At 36.4% G+C, this 21,547-nt stretch overlaps 2 protein-coding genes across 8 annotated transcripts; one reads left to right on the forward strand and one right to left on the reverse strand.

Annotated features, from left to right (window-relative positions):
- Positions 1-1,014: 1,014 nt before the first annotated feature.
- LOC134538294 (diphthine methyltransferase) lies at positions 1,015-7,820 on the reverse strand. 6 transcript variants are annotated; one of them, XM_063379481.1, is made up of 4 exons: positions 7,668-7,820; positions 3,796-4,482; positions 1,720-1,858; positions 1,015-1,511 (listed from the first exon to the last, which is right to left on the reverse strand). In XM_063379481.1, exons 2-4 carry the CDS (start codon positions 4,436-4,438, stop codon positions 1,157-1,159), a joined length of 1,137 nt encoding a protein of 378 aa, XP_063235551.1. In that variant the 5' UTR covers positions 4,439-4,482; positions 7,668-7,820; the 3' UTR covers positions 1,015-1,156. The 6 variants fall into 6 exon arrangements, with proteins under 6 accessions (XP_063235551.1, XP_063235550.1, XP_063235552.1 ...); XM_063379480.1 differs by lacking the exon at positions 7,668-7,820 and adding an exon at positions 7,156-7,299; XM_063379482.1 differs by lacking the exon at positions 7,668-7,820 and adding an exon at positions 5,010-5,036.
- Positions 5,281-21,076, forward strand: LOC134538296 (cyclin-dependent kinase 2-associated protein 2-like). 2 transcript variants are annotated; one of them, XR_010076118.1, is made up of 2 exons: positions 5,281-5,480; positions 10,634-10,720. XR_010076118.1 is itself a non-coding variant. In XM_063379483.1 (2 exons), exons 1-2 carry the CDS (start codon positions 8,017-8,019, stop codon positions 10,967-10,969), a joined length of 342 nt encoding a protein of 113 aa, XP_063235553.1. In that variant the 5' UTR covers positions 7,393-8,016; the 3' UTR covers positions 10,970-21,076. The 2 variants fall into 2 exon arrangements, 1 of the variants encoding a protein (XP_063235553.1); XM_063379483.1 differs by lacking the exon at positions 5,281-5,480 and adding an exon at positions 7,393-8,022 and having other exon boundaries at positions 10,634-21,076.
- The last annotated feature ends 471 nt before the right edge of the window (positions 21,077-21,547 follow it).

A 21,547-nucleotide genomic window follows, 5' to 3' on the forward strand; every position in this document is an offset into this window, starting at 1 on the left:
TGTGTGGTGTCAGCCCTAAGCTACTCACCGTGCTGTGCCGCGCTCTCTTCCAAGCGTTTCTACGCTAACTACCTGCTCCCATAAGCACCGGTACCTGCCTCTCTTCGAACACCACAGCAGAGACACCATGCCCGGCAGATCTGCTGCTCTTGCTGTCTTGTCTGTACAAGCCTGTACCAATGTTGACGTCCCAATGGATTTATACAAACAAATAATGGCTGCATACACCTACCGATAGCAGGGCCAAACTTCGACTGCAACCCAAAGGGCATCATTAAAGCATGCTTTTCAGAACGGATATCAGCATTTCTTACCAACCAGGTACACGACAAAGAAATATAGGAATGCTTAAAGTAAGAAAAAGATTTAAAAATTTTTACCATAACAGGAGTACCCCTACCAATAAACTAATTTTACATTTGAAGTCCAGCAAACATGTGGCATCAAACAATATTGCTCAATAAACTCATTCAATGAATATTAATCGAAAAGAGTAACAGTAAAGGGGTGCGCCTAACCTGGGGTGTATTTCTGTCGGCGAGGCTGAATGAAAAGTGCTATATGCTCGCTGGATGCTGTATCTACGAGAGTTTGAATGCTGATCCTAACATTTTAAGGCGTAGAAACAATAAAAAAAAGGTGTAATGTAAAAAAAATCACTTTAGTTTAATCAATTTCACTCCCAAATAAATATATAAATTGAAAATGAAAAAGGTGAACGGAATTACAATTATTTCAACCTCGACGTATTCTTAAGATGCTTTTCGTAAACGAATATCACTCGTTTATCTGGAAATTTTTTTTAGATTTTGATTGTTCTTCTGTAGTTCTGCACAGGGGCGCAACAAGGGGGGGGGGGGGGGGGCAAGGGTATTTTGCCCCCCCCTCTGAAACCTTGAAGTGGGGGCAAACGGGGGCAAAGAAAGTGCTGTGTAATCAATTTTTAGATAATAAAACTGCTTAAATAGCACAGTTTTGTACCTTGAAATACAAATTTTCCCGGGGGATTGATGATTCTTTACAAAAAGGTATATTGCCACCCCCCCCCCCCCCCTTGGAAATTTAGTTGTTACGCCCCTGGTTCTGCATACTGTACATGCGTCCAGTTCGGCCAGATAGAAATGCTGATTTCAGCACAGTTTAGCTGCGAGGCACGTCACTCGTACGGCAGGTCGCGAACGCAGGACACGTGCATGCTGTGGTCGTAGAAGGAGCAGGTCGCCACGAGGGGGGCGGAGCCCCCGGGCAGCCGCAGGTCCTCCGCGGGCAGGTGGCACCAGTCGCAGCCGTAGGCCAGGCTCCCGTGGCCGCGGTACTCGGCCGCCACGCCGGGGGGCTCCGCCCGCCCGGGGCAGCCCACCACGCGGAGGCCGCCGCCCATGCAGGCCGCCAGCAGGTGGCGCCAGCGACGAGGGTCCCACTTGAGCCGCCACACCCCGCCGCCGAGGGGCGTCGACGACACGGGGCCCCTGAAGGAGCGGCTGTCCCAGCACCGCAAGTGTTCGTCGTAGCTGCCGGCGAGAGTAAATCAATACCATTAATTGAATTAAATTTCAATAAAGGTGTTCAACTTTATATTGTTATATTATGTACATTATAATGTTAAGCCCAGAAAATGTTTTTTTTTTTCCTTTTTGACCTGAGCCAGCTCCGAGGGAGTCCATTAACAATTAAAGTGAACAACTAAAATGCCCTAAAAGTAAAGGCTGCGTGCAGTACCTCCCGGAAACCAGCCAGTTCTCCGTGACAGCGTTGCAGTGGATGCTGGTTACGCCCGCGCAGTGCGCACGGCTCGTCTGTGCGGGCGCGCGCGTCCCCATCCTCTGGTCGAACGCGTGCAGTTTGGAGTCGTCCCCGCCTGGACTATCGCAAAACTGTCGTTTCCCTCACGACTCAGGACACCATCGCGGGTGGTCGCTCGGAATGTCGCCGAGACAACCGATCCAGACTGTGATGGGCAGGGGCGCAACAACAAGGGGGGGGAGGGGCATGAGTATTCCCCCCCGCCCTCTGAAACCTCGAAGTGGGGGTCAAACGGGGGCAAAGAAAGTGGTGTGTAATCAATTTTTAGATAGTAAAACTGCTTAAATAGCACCATTTTCCACCTTGAAATTCAACATTTTCCCGGGGGAGGACCCCCCCCCCACTTCAATAGGGGGGGGGATCGATGATTCTTTATAAAAAGTTATATTGCCCCCCCCCTCCCCACATTTTGGAAATTTAGTTGTTGCGCCCCTGGTGATGGGCAAAGCAGGGTGGAACAGACTTTGGACTCCCATTCCAAACGACCAAGGCTCGAAAACGCGGTGTGGCCGTTCTTATTCCCGTTTCCCTCAGCTGTTGTGGAAAATGTAAGGGTGGGTCCTCGCTAAAACCATGGGTGTATCAAGAGAGGGAAGGAGGGAGGGGGGCAATTACTCCCCCTACCCTCACCTTACCAAAAGTGGGGGGAAATCAAAACTAGGAGCAAGCAAGCTGTGTTAGCAAAATTTTGTGTGTGTGTGTGTATATATATAGACACACACACATAAGGAACACAAATACAAAATTACATTACACTTACAATAAAATCATAACACTGATTATGTGAAACTATAAAAAAAATTATAATAAAATAAAATGATGTGCACCATATCGTAAACAACCATAAAAAAAGAGCATAAATTTAAATTCAAGATTAAATCATCCCACATCTTGATTATAATTTTTTTTTCATAACAATTTCAATGTCTTTGTAAGAATAGAAATACTAGTTTTTGCAACTCTATTGCAAAGTTTTTTTTGTGTGTTTGTATTTTTAACAATTTGTGGTAAACAATTGTACAGGCAGATGCCTACATAGCTACAGTTTTTGGTTTATTGCCTGGTGGTGCAGGATTGGGGGGGGGAGGGGGGGATAATCTGATGTCCAATGTAGTTCTTGTTTTATTTGGGTGTATGTGACTGCCTGTGAGAATATGTTTTTTTGTTTTGTTTTTTGTTTGAATCAAATCAGAATATATTTCAAAATATCTTTGAATGTGAATATTTAATTCAAATATTAAGTGTTGGGGAAAAATTATTGTTTTTAAAGTCACAGTCGGTGGCCTTTTTATGTATATTGCTTTAAAAATTTTAGGTACTTATTTTTTCAGTGGTTGTAAACTGCTTATTGTTCTCTTTCAGCATTTTCAACTTATCAAAAAAATTTCCAGCTTACAGACTGACCCACAGTATAAACTCAAGATAGTTTTATTGGATCCATTAATGTATTAGAACTGGGATGCGTATTTATATTGTACAACAGTGATACAACATCAGTTCTGATCTTTGCACAAAGTGGAATGCAACAGCTTCACTACACTTTGAACATACAAAAAACATATGTGTTATTTTTAAGTGAAGGTACTTGAAATTGATAACAAATAATGCATTATTTATTTTGATATTTGTAATTTTGAATACAAGCACAGGCCTAGTACTTACCTCACGCCATAATAGAATCCTATCTGTATTGTAAATTTTCAATCTTCGCAACCCTCACTGTCGACTACATCTAGTGTAGCTCCTCATACTGTCACATGGCCCAGGCAGGTTCAGTCTGTTTACGACTAAACCACCACGTAATATTTCAAATTGTTCATAGAAATGTTCTTAAAATAAAACAAATCTACATACGAATGAAATAATTGTAAAAATGTGTATTTTAACTCAACCTATAACTAGCCAACTAGCTACGAATTAAACATTATTTTGTACAATAAATTATTTTATATTCTGTTCAAAATGTAAAAGCTATTTGAGTACAAAATGTACCTGAATAAACGATGGGAGTACTCCAATAATCAAACGCAGCAATCCATGCTTCGAAGTCGTGGGCTTTCCACGAATGAACAATCTCGAGACTGGCCTGTGCAAACTTCACGACTGTTATCCAGCCTCTTGAGTCACTCACCACGAGTGATGCTGAGTTCGTGACTTCGCCTCCGCTGGTAACGCTTTCCCGTGCCGTGGACCAATCCAACGACAGCATCAATGTTTCGCCAGCGCATATTTCTTTATGAATGGTCTTTTTTGTAACGAGAGTCAAGCCGCTGGTGCTCCCATCACCTTTGCCTTGCGGTGCATCACACAGTTCGTAGACCAGCACCTCCCCGCAGGCATTCGCCACAGCCAGGAGTACCTTCCCGTCCACCAAGACATGGCACCATTTGAGGTCGAGTATGGCCGGAAGTTCGTGTTGCTCCAACAAGTTCAGGCCCGAAAAATCAACCCTGAATAATAACAACCGCCCGAGCCTCCTGTAGCTCTGCTGCGACACCTCCGAATCTGAAGGCTCTATCTGGTACGTTCCACAGGCCAGTATGTCCTGCCGACCATAGATGGGGCACCACTCTACAGAGTCCGCACTGTACACGGTGTCCCAGGTGTGCAGCTTCTCTACCTTTCCTTGATTCATGGGGTACGCTGATGTCACTCCGGAGGTAAACTCTACTTTTCAGTCTGCAAGAAACAAAACATTTTACTCACTTAGAAACATTTTGACTTGATATGTTAGGTTATGTTCTTGAAACAAAAAAAATATATATATATATATATATACAACTTTTTTACTAGAACAATTATGCTAGGCCTACATGCAATGAATGGAGGGAAGTGGCACAGTGCTATGTGTACATTCTAGAGGTCGTTGGTTCAAGTACCAGACCGGCCATACTGATATCGGTTTTTCATAATATCCTAGCCAATTATTCACCTAACATTGGTGCTGCGTGTTACATCGTCTCTATAGCTGTCGACAGGACATAACGCCCATTCAATCTTTATAAGTTAAAGGCACGCGAATCTCAGAAGCCTTAAAAAAAAAAAAAGTAAATTTACAAAAAATCTACAAATAATTTGTTACTTCCTTGCGGCGCATAGTGATATCAATTTTCAGCTTTGATTTTTAAATTATATTTTCCAAAGTGTTGCTGAACAGGCAAACAGCAGTTAACCTAAAACCTAACCATTTCATCATGTTTACATACATCGGTACAGCCAACATCCGAAGCAACTCGATCGTAATTTATTTCTCCTGAAACAACATTTTTCGGTTGTAATTTTATCAGCTACAACTATTTTCAACTCATGAATCAAAATCAAAAAAAGGCTATAATTGTCAATTATAATGCGATAATTTGCCAATGATAGTAAATTTTTTGGTTTAGATACCTTGGAGCCGTTGGTCCTCAGAAAATAGAAAGAGATAAAACTTCTAGTTTTTGAACATTGGCTATCCTTCCATTCTAGTCATTTTTTGATAAGATTTGTGTATTGTGTTGCAAAAAATGTTAAGTTAAAAAATTTGAAAATATGTAATGGTATGGGAAGTTGTGTTGATAATTTTCAAAGATTGTAAATATTTTTGTGTATATGACAAGCTAATCAACATTTTTCAACGTGAAAGGTTAAGCTATAATATAGGTATTTTTTTCCTTTCACAACTTTTTGGTGGCAGGGTAGGTACTCTTTTTTATATATGTAGTTTTCGTATGAAAAATAAGACTATTTTGTAAGTCATCTATATTATGTTCTTTATAAAACAGTTAAGTCAGTGGTTAAATTAAAAAAAATATATATAGGTACAAAATAGATATGTTGGTTGTTTGGTTGGTTGGTTGGTTGTGTTCACTTAGCAACATTTTAATATTATTAACCAACCGTTTACATGATTTCACAGTATCTTTAATGTAGGTATCTTCCCATAACCACCAGTCCACAGTGTACTGGTGACTTGAGCAGACAGGAACAATGGACGGAGCAGAATGGGATGTCGCCGAATGTTGAAAAGACCAAGGTGGTTAGGTTCACGAGGAAAAGGAAGGTATCAAGTGAAGTGTATATACATGATGGAAGGGTCAGGATATAGAGGAGGCTGAAGAGTACAAGTACCTTGGGGTGATCTGGGATGGGCAAAACAGGTTGAGCAGGTGGTGGGGCGCTGGGGCTGCTTGGCAGGACTCTGCAGTGGGCAGGGTTGGGGGTAAGGGAGAAGGCATACCCTACATTGGTCAGGCCAGTGACGGAGTATGGGGCTGTGAACTGGGACCCCTACCTAGTTAGGGAGCTGGAGAAGGTGAAGCATAGAGCAGCGAGGTGGGTGATGGGTATGTGGAGGAGACTGGAAGGGCAAGAGGGAGAAATGCATAGTCTGACTGAGATTATTAAGGAGTTTGGGTGGAAAGCATTACGAGGGAGGAGAAGGGTGGAAAAGTTAGTCAGACTGCATGAGGTAATAAAGGGAGAGGGGGGCTGGGAGCAGCTGGGAACTAGGATACACAGAGGTGGGTTTAAAGGGCGGAGAGATAACAGATGAAGCTCCAGAATGACTGGTGGCGAACGGAAAGGGGTAGGAACGCTTTTCTGGCTTGGCAGGACAGGAAGGGAGTGGAAGGGGTTGGATGAAGAGATGGTAGGGGTGAAAGATGCAAAGGATCTGAGGAGAAAAGGGGGGGGGGGGGAATGAAAAGGGAAGACTTCTTGCCACTGGGTGAAAGTACAATTGCGAGCGTAATGGTCAATTCAATTCAAAAACGCCACAGACCCGTATTCTAGTGACATTTGACTCTCCACAACTAAAACTGTATATATAATCCATCCGTCTGTCAAAATGATGTGTTTGCCAAACTTTTGAAGGTCCAACAGATGAACTGTATCACCTGACCATTTTCACAATATCACACACACACATATACATATATATATACGTACACACACACTAATCACTCATTAAAATAGTTAACTACTTGAAGTATTACAACGCCCTATTAAAGAATGATTTGAAAACAAGCAATGTAGCTAAAAGCAATTTTGGATTTATGTTATTAAAGAAAAGAGGTGTTCTCCTTCAGAATTACCTCATCTAAACTTCATGGGTAAATCACACGAGAGCCAAGTTTAATCCAACTTTTATGGGTACATTACAGAAGATTTCAGTAAATATGTATTGTACGGATTAGCGCCAAAAAAAATCGTACAAATATGAAATAACTTTCATTATATGCTATCTTACGTCCTCTTTTCAGAACCGCCTGCGGAGATAAAAAATTCCAATTACTTTAGGAGATATCAAATTTTTTAATCTTCATTTTTTGGCGATTTTTTTAAAAAAAAATTTAAAAAAAACGAAAATACCTTTATTCTGTGCTCTTAAACTTCCTCTTTTCATTGAACCCGGCTGAGATAAGAAATTCCAAATACTTTTGGAGATATCGAATTTTTTAATTTTCATCCTGTGCACTCATGCGGCGATAACGGTTGCTTGTTTACAAGTATGATTTTTTTTTTTTTTTTGCGATGTTCCCGAACGGACAAAACCTAAGATGCACATAAAGTTCTGCCATTCCCGATTACACCCGAACAATTCACCTTCGGCCAACCTAGGGTTTATTTATTAATATTTGTATTTCCCTGTTTATTTTAATGTAGCTATACTAACCTAACTAACCATCCAAAGGGTTTTAAAGTGTTTTAATGTAGCTAACCTATCCGACCACTTTTAATATTTCAATTCATTTTTCCTGCGCAAAAATAAATAAATCCCGAGGTTGGCCGAAGGTGAATATTCGGGTGTAATCGGGAATGGCAGAACTTAATGTGGATCTTAGGACTCTCACGTGAACGAATACATGTAAAAAGAAACTTACGTGAGTTTATTCTGTTCATCCTTTGTCCCGGTTTGTTAGGTCAGGTCAGCTACATTATAAATACTTAAAACTATACAACATGTAAAATAAATTGATATTATTTTTAATTTCCGTTTATTTTGAAGTATTTATAATGTAACTAACCTTACCTAATGAAAAATTTCTGTTATTTAGACATTCAGGCGCACACGGCAAAAATATGAAATGGCAACGGTCAAATTATTACACACGTCTGGTATAGCCGCATGAGTGCACATGATGAAAATTAAAAAATTCGATATCTCCAAAAGTATTTGGAATTTCTTATCTCAGCCGGGTTTAATGAAAAGAGGAAGTTTAAGAGCACAGAATGAAGGTATTTTCAAATTTTTAAATTTTTTTTTTTAAAAAAATTGCCAAAAAATGAATGTTAAAAAATTGGATATCTCCTAAAGTAATTGGAATTTTTTATCTCCGCAGGCGGTTCTGAAAAGAGGACGTAAGATAGCATATAATGAAAGTTATTTCATATTTGTACGATTTTTTTTGGCGCTAATCCGTACAATACATATTTACCAAGATTTCAAAATATAATCTAGTATATATTAGTGAATCACATGTCAACTATTGATAAGCAAGGAACCTGAGGTGATGACTAAGGGAAAGGAGGGGAGGGGGATTGAGAAAGGAGAGAACTCCTTGCCACTGGTGAAAGTCTTGTTTTAAATAGATCAGTCAATCAGTATGCTCTAGTTTTACCTAGGCTTGCTTCAATGTTTCAATTTTAAACCACTTTTTACTGGAAAAATTTTCTAGTTTTGATGCATCTATAGGTAAGTAAGAATATTACCAATTTCACCACATGAAAAAAAAATTGGTAACCTTCAAAACTGTAATGAGAATGATTATGTATTCTCACCAGTACTTGTTTACAGACAAACTTTTAGACATCGGCTATAAAAGTTACAATAAAACCTAGGTTAGATATTTCTGTGGTAATATTATAGAAGGCAAGGCCTTTCCAGGAAAATATTTTTTAAAAAAGGTATTTTCGAGCATTATTATCTGTGCTTGTTGCGTAAAAGGGGTTAAGTCCAAATTATAGGTTTGAGAAAATCGCGATTGAAAATTATCAGGTTTCTTCAAGTCAGTTTTTTTAGCTTTATTTACTGCTTTAGAACTTTGGGTACTCATTATTTTAAAAGTAAATAATTCAATATCACTATGTATTAACCATTTGTGACTTAACCCCCTTTACGCAACAAGCACAGCTATATGTTCCTTGATTTTCCCAGAAACAATGTTGGAATTCTTACTGGATCTGAGAAACTCGGCAGTGGGCAAGGCCCAGGGAAATGGAGTCAGGTAAATTGTGGGGTAAAAGCCATTTATTAAGAAATAATATTGATTTAAAAATTATTATCACTAAAGAAAAGTAAATTACAGTGAATCAATCAATATTTACTCATTTTCAACTATCTAAACCGCATAATTTTTTCCTGGCTCAAAGGCCATTGTCCACTATCAAGTTTTCTAGAATTCAGTAGAAATAAAATGCCTGTGTAGTAGTTTTTTTTTTTTCCCTTTCAAAAGTTCCAAATCCTTTTAACCATATCTGACCTAACCAACTTTTCACTTTGTCTTTATTACCTCAAGGAGCACAGACCTAACCTCAAAAATAAATTTTTAATCTAACCTCAAAAATTAGATGTTTCATCTTATTTAAGGTTCTTTTAGACTAGGAAAATAATGGTTTTAACTTGAAAAACACTATTTTGTGAGAATTAAAATAAGTTAATGATTCAACAGAATTTTAAGTGAAATTGATTTTACTTAACCAAACCCTTTACACTAATTACGATCCCCTTAATGTGCAAAATTCTATCCACTACGAAAAATTACACCAAAAAAAATGAAATACTCACCTTTATCACAGACACTAGCAACGATTTGCATTCCATGTGCACACATCTTTGAAATTTCTGTAGCATAACTCATTCTATGATATGTTAGCATTATTCTGCAGTATCTCACAAATTTACAATAAATATGGAGCAAAATCATTATAAAATGCACAGCTGCTTACCCCTATGTGTATCACCATAAAAACGAAAAAATTTAAAAAATGGCCACAATAATATTCAGAGCACAAGTGATCATTTTTTTATTTATAGTTGAAACATGCCTACCTACGTAACATGCATACCTACGTAACATGCCTACGTACGGCTGACATGCTTACCTACAGCAACTGTCTACTTTCTCAAAAGCACGAAACCCATTAAAAAATCTCGTAAAAATAACGGTATCGTGAAGAAAACCTTTTTCGAGATAACATAATCAAAATATATTTTTAACTACACTGGCTACCCAAAATTCCTGACACCATTATCAATCGCTTCAACGTTCTCCATCTTAAAACACAAGCTAATAATGCACTTGATGTAAATTATTTCCTTAATAAAAAATCATCGTTTAGAGTTAATGAAATTCTAATAATTTAGCAATTCTGTATTACAAAATAATCACTGATGATAAGGGGAAAAAAATTGTGTGTGTGTGTGTGTGTATACACACACACACACACACACACACACACACACACACATATATATATATATATATATATATATATATATATATATATATATATATATATATATATATATATACATACACACACATAAAAATATATAATTTTTAGAATTATTTTATTCTTTTGGTAATGTGAATTTTGAAAAACGTGCAGTACTTTTTGGAATTGACTTCATGCAGTCATTTTTTCTGATAATGACCAAACGAAATTTCACTTGAACATTGTCTTGTCTCACATTTTTCCCTATTGATTATGTACTAGGGGGCAATGCCTTTCGTGTTTATTGCTTTTTTTGATTGAAAAAAAAAAAATCACCTAGTGAGAATTATTCAGAAATATTCACCTGTTTAAAGTTAGAGATAACCACGGTATCGTCTGCCAACTGTTCAAGAACCGTGGAGCGATGGACGAGGACCTGTCCGGTCTGGATTCGCCCATGCTGGCGAGCCCCGCGGAGCTCCCCGCGACGGCGGGGGTGTTCCCTGGGACAGTGCGCCTGCCCCAGCACTCGCCCGGGGTCCCGGGCGGGGCCGGCGGGCTCCCCGCGCCGCCGGGCCAGTCCAAGTACGCCCAGCTGCTCGCCGTCATCGAGGAGATGGGCAAGGACATCCGGCCCACGTACGCCGGCAGCAAGAGCTCGGCGGAGCGGCTGAAGCGGTGCATCGTGCACGCGCGCATCCTGGTGCGCGAGTGCCTCGTCGAGACGGAGCGCAGCGCGAGGCAATGACCCAAGGGGCCCGGCGACGCTTCCTTCGACCAGGTCCTCCGCGGCCTGCTGGAGGACTGCGCGGGCAGGAAGTGACGTCTCGCTCCGCCGACCATCGCAGGCCAAATAATTAGTCGGTGTCGTTAAGCCGAGGGTAGTTCTCCGGGTAGTCACCACATCCGCGGTCAGTCCTATTTGGACGTAGTTATGCGAAAAGGAACCAACCCACATGGAACCTATTCTGAGTATTTTGAAGTTAAAGTTAATTATAAATTGTAATTCTCGTATTGATAACATAGTGTGGGTATATAATTTTAATGGTGTAGTATAAATACTGATATAATAATAGCGACGACTGTACGATCAACCTTGTACTATTTTAATTTTATTTTCAAATAAAATATGCAAAATTGTGGGTTGGTTCTTTTTTGCATAACTACGTCCATTTATACGTTGAACCTCGCGTCTTAGCGTTTACGTTTCGGGTGGAATCGGGTTGCCAAAGGTATACAGTCTGTTCCGTATTAATAGGATAAGTTTCGTGATGCTGTAGTTATGTTTGTAGTGATCAGTAGGTTAGTTTCTTTAACCATCGAAAAGTCTTCATAAACCGATGTATGACTGGATTACTAAACAGTGATTGAATTATCAGTACAAATGTTTAGTTATGAAATCAATGTGTAATGTAATTTCAGTGCAAAATTATAGTTGTGTCCCGATCTGTACACGCTAGCTCATACTCAATTACCTTCTATGTCACAGTGTGAACTTCTCGCTGTTACAACTCAAAGGTGCCTGCTCTCATTCCACTTTAGAATATTGATAAAAGTATGTAATAAATACAAGATATCTAAAACATATTGACTCTTACAATGAGAACTACATAACTGACAGCTTGAAATGGCTTTTGATTATAATATTTAAACATCTGGTACTCTGTTAAAAAAAAAATTTATTTCGAAGGTTGGGTGAGAAAATATCACAATGTAAATATTTCACAGTGTTCTGAAAGATGTTTTAGCACTGGTTACACAGTAATACACAACTGCAAAAGACTGTTTTTTCACCTGAATTTTTCAGAGGGCACAACTAAGGATAAAAGTTTCATTTCGTCCGAAAGTGAGCCAGAGTGTACAAAAGGGAGGGAGAATGCAGAAAGAGTGAGGACTCTCTTCGATTGGGACACTGGTTTTTAACATGTGACTCACTGTACTTTAAAGACAACAATCAGTATTTATTAGTTTATAAAAAAAAAATTTAAGGTCTACTATGTGCATAACTTTCATTCAAAGTCTTTTTAAGGAAAAATTATTTACAGCATAGCCTTTTTATTTAATATATACTATGTATGTTTAAAAGGTATTTGCTGATTTTTAAATTTCAAATCTGTGCTGTAATGTAAACTGTAGCGCTGTACAAATGTTGGACCGAGAAATGTTTCAGCTCATTAATGCTTGCTCAGTTTTCGTTTAATATTGCGTTTGTACCTATTTCTTCCAAATTCTTGTTATCTCCCATAATGAAGTATTTTGACTAACATTCTGTCAGTTTTGGTCCTTATTTTATTTGTAGATTTTTCTGAGCACTCAACAAAGCTAATGTGAAGAAAAAAATGCTGTAGTGGTGTAATGTTTGACAAGTGTAACGTTGAGATAGGTCTTAATTCCCACTGCACATAGCAGAAGGTGATCATCTCCAAAATGTGTACACACATTTTGGTGTTGACTGCCTAGTATGTTTCAGTTAGCTGAGACAGAGACATTTATTCAAAGCCTTGTAACTAACTGCACATGTGCGTAAAAAAAATGTGTTTATTGCAGGAAATGTCATGACTGGTTTTATTTTCAGTGTGTGGTACTGTAACAATCCAACTGTTTTTCTAGTGTATTTTTAAGTTTTGCTGCAGCCAAAGTTGTTAGATATAGAATTACTTCATAATACGCTGAAATTACCATGATAATTGCAAGGAATAGCAATATTTATTTTGTTTATAAATTTATTTTGAATTAAATGATGAAAATTGTTATTACTCCTTTCTTGACTTTAAACTTTAAGTGATACTTATTTCTCTGAATAGTATGTTTCTCTACCTGCTTTGACTATATATTTTGAAGAAAAGTAAGATCTAAATTTATGGAATGTATATTTTAAATAATTATTTTCTGTTAAGCCAGCTAATGCATATACTGTTAAATAGAGATGTGGTACAGTAAGTTCTTTAAAGGAAAATATTGTACGTAGTATTTTGAAGTTTGTTGCAGAATTAGTTATGTACTAGAAGTTAAAATGTTTTTTTCTGAAATGTTTTAAGCTTTAACTGCTCTCTCTTTTTGTATTGTTACTGAACATAAACTCAGGTAAACTGACTGATTTACTCTCATATGAATATATTCATACATAATTTTTTTTTCTCAGTGTAACATCTTTGATGATAAAATCATAATTATAGACATATCATTTTCTGATGTCAGACAATAGTCCTGAATTAAGTTCAGGAAAAATTTTATTGCATGTACTAAAATTGTTGCAGTAGGCATTTAGAAGACTCGTATAAATTTCCTAAACGAATAGTCCTGAATTAAGTTCAGGAAAAATTTTATTGCATGTTCTAAAATTGTTGCAGTAGGCATTTAGAAGACTCGTGTAAATGTCTTAAACGATATCCAAATACAGTGAAATGTCTTTAATCCATCATTTTATGATTCAGCACATTCGGTTGTCCGTCACCAACCAAGCGTACACATTAGGTATGTGCCAATCAAATCCTTAGTACTCAAAGGAATTTATATTCGAGGAAAAAGTTTGAAGAAAAATACTAGATGAAATAAATAAATAAAATTTAAAAAAATTCAGCATTGATAACATCTGGAGTTTACTATGTCAATTTTTTTTTCTTCATACCATCCCCCAAGATATTGTACTTCAACATGTACAGTAGACCCCTGATTATCTGGGTGCGGATTAACCGGTTTGTGGGTTAACCAAAATATTTGACTATTTTTTATTTTTGTAATCTATTGATGTGACTGAGCATTTTATGCTGTTCTTCTCGACGAATAATGCTGCCAAACATAGTACAATGCATAGTTGGTAAGTGTTAGTGTGCATCATGAACTTTGAAACTGCTAGAGAAAATTATAAACGCAACCCTGTAAGCTGACCTCGCTTGTGTTCCATGCAACCTTGTGAACCGCGCTCAGGTTAGCGCTGCCACGGCGATTCTGCTCGATGACTCATGGGAGCGATAACTGGCCTGCGTTATGTTTAGGCAGCATTAGAAATTATCAGTCAGTCAACCTATTCACGTCCTTCATGGGCTGTTTATTTATTCCCGACAACGCTCGAGTGTTCGGCCAACGTTTGCATTCCGCCGTCCTGCGAGTCAGCAGCGGATCTGGTGAGAAAAGCCAGAAACTGTCGGGGTTAGTTTACCTCACCTGCCAGGCTGCGCTGGTGGCATACCAAGGCATAAACACATTTGGTAGACTACAGAGTCGGGAATAACGTTGACAGGTTAAATTATCTTTCTAATAACAGAAAACTCTTAAGTTTATGTTTTTTTAAAATCTTATTAGAATTTCTATATTAACAAAATTATTATTTTGTAACCCAGAAATGTTGTAGCACCTACTAAGGAATGTTATGCTCAAGCCGTATTATGTAAACAATGTGTTTCGTGAATTTTTTAAATTTAGGTTCAATCTTTTTTATAATTTAAATGTAAGTTGTTTAATCACAGTTTTTCATTAGCATTCTGTTTTCCTGGAACGAATTTGGGTGTTACTACAAGGGCCGGTTGTTTGTCTCGACAGTCTGAATAAAAAATTTTATTAAACCTTTTTTTCACCAAACATTGCTTTAACCGTGTTTTTCAATGCCAGTGATTACCCCAGATAATCGGGAGTCTACTGTAATTATATTATAAAAAGAATTAAAATATGTATTGATACTGGAAACTTGGTTTGTGAAACAAACATTTAAAGGGTTGAATGTATCAACATCATTGTTAATATTTTTTCACTTATTGTACATTATTTATTTTTGAACCTTGAGACATAGGTTCAGTTGTGAGGGGTATATTAGAGGTACTCCAGGATTTGGATTCGAGATTCAAATTAGAGAAAATTGAGATTTGGCCCATTCCTAGTATAGATTTTTTTATTGATGAATTACGGCTGTTGAACTTGGTAGCAAGGTCGCATTACTTTGCTGCCTGAATTTTTAGTTTGCCCAGAGTTTCCTGTTTTCAAGTGGGTTACATTTCACATTTCATGGGTACATTTCTGTAATGATTTTTTGAAGGCCACTGATCATCTGTGTTATTTCTTTCTACAGAGGGCAGCCTATTAACTTATAACTTGGTTCTTAAAAAAAACCAATTGTAATGTATATTAATATTTTTTGGTATTCCTGTAAAACTAGTGATGTTCTGTAATCCAGCTACATCATTAACCTGGTACCTATCACTGTGTTCTGGAACGTGTCTTATTGAAGACGTTTCACTGTAGGTGATCTTGGTGAGGTTTTAATGTTCCAGTAATACAAACCGAACATTCAGTGACAGAAGGTGTGAGAGCTAAGTTCACAAATAGTTTGTTATTTGGTAAAAAAGGTAACTTTTTTAGAGGGCAAAAATCAAAGGAAGCAAAAGCAATAACTACTGTTTGGAAATATTAAGAAGTAAATTAATATTTGCAAAATTTGATTTTATATGGCATGTTCGTACTGAATTTTTTTTTTTTTTTTAATGTCTAAAGTAACTGAAAAGTGGCTACATCAAATAGACTTCATTTAACTTTTTTTGCAGTTTGAAATACTGTACTTTTGAAATGTTTTTCATAAACAGTTTTCCTGCATCGTTGATAGCTGACAAAATAGGTTTTTAGTAACACCTTTCATTTAAACTCTAATGTTGTTTTAACATTCCAGAAGTGTGTGTTGTACGAGATGTCACCTACTTGAACACTTAAGGGGCCCGTCTACCCAGGCAAATATACAGTACGCAGAGCTACAGAAGAAACCACGCAATTTGAAAACTGCTCAAGATACCAGAGTGGTGTCAATTTAAGAAAAGTATTTGAAAATGCACTGAAAGCAGACAGGTAGTTATGTTTCCGTATTTTGTTTTGAAACTGTACATTTTAGGAAAGTACAAATGGCTGATAGGTGTGATTTCAGAGTAAATTGTAGAAGTGAAACGCCCGGTAATGATTGTAATTTCTCCGCTGTATAATGCTGTGATCACCGCTCAAATTTCATAGTTGTCCTATGCTAGAAGCACCAGCGAGCGTAGCGCTTATCATCCCGTCTCGCTATCACAGGTACACCCCTGACTAGGCGGGCCCCTTAAGGAAAAGAAAATTTATCTGAAATTGTTAACAGCTGTACCAAGCAGTTGGTGAGACAAGACTGTGTAATGGTCGATGAAAAGAGGAATAACAGTTTTATTAATATTGCAGGATTCATGCAATGTATTTGTTAACCATTGTTTAGGGAGTATGTTGCATTAAAATTCGTATTTTATAGCTGATGATGTTTATGAACATGCATGTGAACACCTGTGTGATGCCGTTTTATAGGCTAGTGGACAATCATATTTCCTACTTTCTGTGTGTAGATTTGTCAGTTATTGATTTTGTATTTGTACATACATCAAATTATTAGTGTCGTCATCATGTTGTATACTTCCCATTGGTTTGGTTGAGTTATTGAAAATTTTCATATGATTCATGTATAGTACTGTATAAATTGAATTTGTATTTATATGATTAAGTAATACTGGGTTGTGATCTGTGATTAGTGCAGTAATGTGATTTAAGCTAGTGTTGTAATGTAATTAATGCTCACAAACATGTTTAGTATGTTTATAGATAATAATATTAAAACCTTGCAACCTCCATACTCTAGAGGGAGATAGAATTGAGGGGCACTATATTTGAAGGAAAAAAATTTTGAAAATAAGTATTTTTCTTTTTTAAATAATTTGATTAGGTCAATGGATTTATTTAAAAAAACTATTTTAATAAACTATTATGTTCATTATGTCTGGTTTACTTAGATTCATTATGTTTTTATCTTATCAATATGATTACATTATTTGTGATATGAAGAGTAAGACTCCTTTCTTGATATCTTAATTTTTTACTATTTGAGCATTTTCAAATATTTTAATTCTTTATGCAAGGTCCACTATTTTTAAACCTATTAATTACAGGTTGTGTTATTTTTCTTATTTAGCAAGCCATTTGATTCTTGTTTTAGATTAATTGCAAGGCCTTTATGTTGCTCCGCTTGGTAAATACTTTTGAAATTTCAGATGTTGTTGTTATGTCTTTTGCAGTTAGTCATTTTCAGTAATACAGGATGTCTACAGGTCACGAAAGTCACGAAACTATAATGGAACTGAAGGACTGGTAATAGAAGTCACAAAATAAACAATAAAGGCGCAGTGACAGGTGAACAGGTTTAAGTATTAAACATATTTACAAATGCATAAGTGTATGGTCACACAGCAGGTGGTATAAAGTATGTTTGAACTCCAAAACCGTCTACTATCGTCAAATGAATGTGTTGCGGATCCTATTTATTTGAGCAAGTGTACCTCTAGGAAATAATTACGTCAGCATATTTTTTTTTTTTTTTTTTTTGCAGTTGCTAAAATATTACACGAACTTGTGCCAGGAACATTCTCCATCATGCATTTTTCGCAAAGGACTTTTTATACTCTCCAACACTCAAGAGTCAGTCAGAGGCTTGTGTAGAAGAGATGTCGTTCTGAACTACTTTGCCAAACTGTTTAGGATGAATGAGAAAGGGTCTCAATCGAAACATGTTCAGACTGTGTAACCGCAAGCATAAGTTGAACATGTGTAACCGTCCCATAACGGTGCTGGAAGTCACGAAATTTCTATTTCCAGCAGGAATTTGCTAACTTGCATGTTATTTTATGCTTCATTTTAATTTATAGTTGCACATTTAATTTAAATAGTTGGAGAGACTGTCGATTTAAATCATTTGAAAATATATATGAAAGTTTTTTATCTTTATAACAAAAATTACCTTGTTCAAATGAAAAGATCAGTATATTAACTAAGTTTAACTTTGCATATGTATAAACATGACCCTAGATTTAAAAAAAAAAAGCCTAAAAAAATTATTAAAAGGTTTTAAAAAAGTCCTGAAATTGGATCACCACATATTTGTAGACATCCTGTCAAACCATATCATATGTTATTGTATTTACTATTTTTTGTGAAATTAATTTCTTCCCCTTATTGTATGAAGTTCAACTGTGTACAAAACCCTAGTGCAATCATGATGTGTGTGTATTATAAGAAACACTAACTATATCTCATAATAAAAAAAAATGTTCCTAAATAATACCATAGCATAGCCTTAAAGTTGAATGTAGAGGATTTCAACTTATTTTTGTCTTGTAAGGATACATTTAACCAGAGACGCTCTTAACAACTTTACTCAAAGTCAAACAGTAAAATTTCACTGTGTTCAGTTAATAACAAGTGTGGGATTGTTTTTACATCGTCATACCCTGTCTGGAAAGAAATATTTATCCATTTGGAATTACTTCAGTTTAGTGCTTAATTAAATCAAAATATTGGTTACTGAAAATAATACATGTATACAAAAAAAAATTGGTAATCTTAAATTTAGACTGCAGTAAACATAGCTTTTTCAAATATTGTCTTTCAAAACATTTAAGGTGTAAGGAGAGAAAAATCCATTTAAGCATAGCATATAAATTGGTTATAATGTGCTATGTACATTTAATATAGCACATAGTATGGAGATGTTATGTTTACATAATGGTACTTTTTTTTATATCAGTCATATTACCTAAATAAATCCTAATGCTTTGTTGGATTTACATAAGCATTCTTTTTTTTTTTAATCTTGCCAAAAATGATTATACATCCAATGTTTAAAAAAAAATAGACAGTGGAGGAAGTTATCTTAATCATACTGGAATGCTGTACTTCAGTTAAAAGCCAAAGTGTGTATAATAAAAATTTTGAAACTTCCCACCCCATGTTCTTCAGAGTTATAGCCAAAAAAAAAAAATCTCATCAGCTTAATTCCAAAGCACTATAAATGTAGTGAAATTACCTTAAGTGAATTGCAGCTCAGATTCTTCAATTAAGTGTGGTTAATATTTAATTTGTTTAAGCTCTGAACATGCCGTGGAAATACTTCTTTCACGCTGGCACATATCTTGTAAATCTAAGGTTTTTTTTTTTTTTTTTTTTTTTGGAAGTATGACAATGATTCACAATGGATAATCTTCGTTGCATTTGGAGTTTCGTCCAGTCCGATTCCATAAACATTCTAAACTAACCATACTGTTCAGTGGTGAAAATGTCTGAAGTTAGCAGCTTAGTCATACTATAATATGTATTTTAATAGGATGAAAACCATTGTACATTGTTTGTGTGTTTGCAGTAGCTATGTACTAAATTGTACACTGTAGAGGACATTATTATTATTATTATTATTATTTGTGATTTTAAGTAGTGAACTCCTGAGCACTTGGAAGATTTATGAAATGTAAAATAGTTTGTCCATATAGGGTTTGATGCAAATGATAATGAAATGATTAATTTTCATTATTAGTTTATTTATTTCAATGTTTTCCTGTGTCCATAAAAGGCTTTAAAACCATGAATTATTCGTCAAACGAACTAAGTGACGGGACAATAAAAACGTTGGACTGTCGTTTGGACCATGTTCTAATCCTGGTTCATCCATCCTGACTTAAGTTTTTCATAGTTCTCCTAAATCGTGTTGTACTTCTGCATATGCTTTTCATGAATTTTTGTTTCTCTCAGTGTTTTGTTTATAATTAGTATCAGTTTGATGGAAAAGATCCATTTTTGTGGATTACATCAATGAAATAATATAGAAGGCTAACTATTGACTGATCTGTGTAGCCTCACCATTACAATGACTTGCACTACAATGACAATTGACAATTGTCTGTATCTATAGCATGTCTCATAGCTTGCAGTGTGCAATTTAATGGACACATACTCTATTTCCAATGCACAATTTATGCCATTAGCACTGTTCTTATTTCTGTGTTCTCTGTTGCTAGATGTACCCCATACAGCACAAAAGTTTTGGTTTGGTATTCCAACACACAAAAATAAGTTTAGGTGTTGAATATGCTACACCTGTACCCTAACTGTATTACTAGTGCACGACAATACATGGTTAGTCCCTTATTTTTTAGGAAACAGATTTTGGTGTTTTATCCATGCCAACCTTTTGCCCAAATTCCGCGCCTGCGCAGAGCTCACTTTTTTGGTGATTTCGTCCAGTTGGCGGAACCCCTTCTGGCGCTGTTAACTCATACATAGTCCTTTTTACGATCATCAGGGGACGTACCAAGCATGTTAGTGTACCGAATGAAACTTTATGATAGCGAAACTATTCTGGAATACATTTAGGTAATAGTAGTAAGTAGACTCTAATTGAGCATAACAATAAATAATCGCAACTTTAAAATGTACTCCAGAAAATTATATAGAAGGTGTTGAAACAAACCAGTTTATAGCCTCGCACAGGGAAACGTTTATTAAAAAGGTTCCAATTGGTTTCCGTTCTGGAATATGGCCTGCGAGTTAGGTTACGGGTGTATCCCAACAAGGCAGTGCTTAATCGCTGCCTTACCCGAACATCTTGAAATACCATCCTTAGAAACAACTTTATATTGTAATGAAAATAAAGAAATTTTGTAATGAGAATTTTGGAAAAAGGTTTTTTTTTCCATCAAAGAGTATTATCTGATAATATTCAATGTTTACTTCTAAAGTGCCGTAACAGAAAGACATCTTGGTTTCACCCGCTTCCATCAACAGATTTTTTTTCCGTAATTTAAAACTAGAAATTTTGGCTCTGTTTGAGTATAGCACATAATTAATGATATGTCTAATTATTAATAGGGATGAACTGCTACAACTAGTTTTTCCTGTGAAATAATCATCTGTGCTTAGAATACAATATTTTTTTCTTTCAGAATGACGAGGCTACACCTGTAATAATACTGCCAATAGACATAATTTTATGGTATTAAAAGAATTAACAAATAGTAAATTTTATAAAATCTGGCAATAATGGATGTCATTTCCCTTTACTGCAAACTAGGCATGAAAAACACTATAAAGACCTCATTTTCGACATGAAGCAAATTGACCCTTGTCAGGGACCTCTGGTTTTGTGGGGGTTTCAAATCACAAAAATCAGTAATGTTACAATATTGCTACCCTCATTGATCATACAGAGTAGGCCAAAAAATGTGTATTGGTTTTAAGGGGCTATTAAAAAAAACTGAGCAACTTACAGAAATTGGGTTTATTTTATTGGAATCAGTATACATCCCTATTTTTTTATAATTTTCTGAAGGTCACATCAGGAAGATGGTGGCCATCAGTAGCGATGCATTGATGAAGGCGATTTCGAAACTCTTAGGCCGCTTTTCGGCACATTTCGAGGGGTGTAAAGGTGATATCCTCTCGAATTTATATCTTAAGTTCTTCCAAGGAGTGAGAACAATCTTTGAAAACCTTTTTCTTGAAAGTCACC

Source organism: Bacillus rossius, chromosome 13 (assembly GCF_032445375.1).
Source record: "Bacillus rossius redtenbacheri isolate Brsri chromosome 13, Brsri_v3, whole genome shotgun sequence".
In the NCBI taxonomy this organism is placed as follows: Eukaryota; Metazoa; Arthropoda; class Insecta; order Phasmatodea; family Bacillidae; genus Bacillus; species Bacillus rossius.

What these genes read in the sequence shown, in the direction of transcription:
- LOC134538294 (XM_063379481.1), bottom strand. Translation starts at nt 4,438, where the DNA reads ATGAATCAAGGAAAGGTAGAGAAGCTGCACACCTGGGACACCGTGTAC. An exon ending in TACTCCCATCGTTTATTCAG is followed by an intron (nt 1,859 to 3,795) that starts GTACATTTTGTA and finishes GCGATAGTCCAG; the next exon opens with GCGGGGACGACTCCAAACTG. An exon ending in AACTGGCTGGTTTCCGGGAG is followed by an intron (nt 1,512 to 1,719) that starts GTACTGCACGCA and finishes TCTCGCCGGCAG; the next exon opens with CTACGACGAACACTTGCGGT.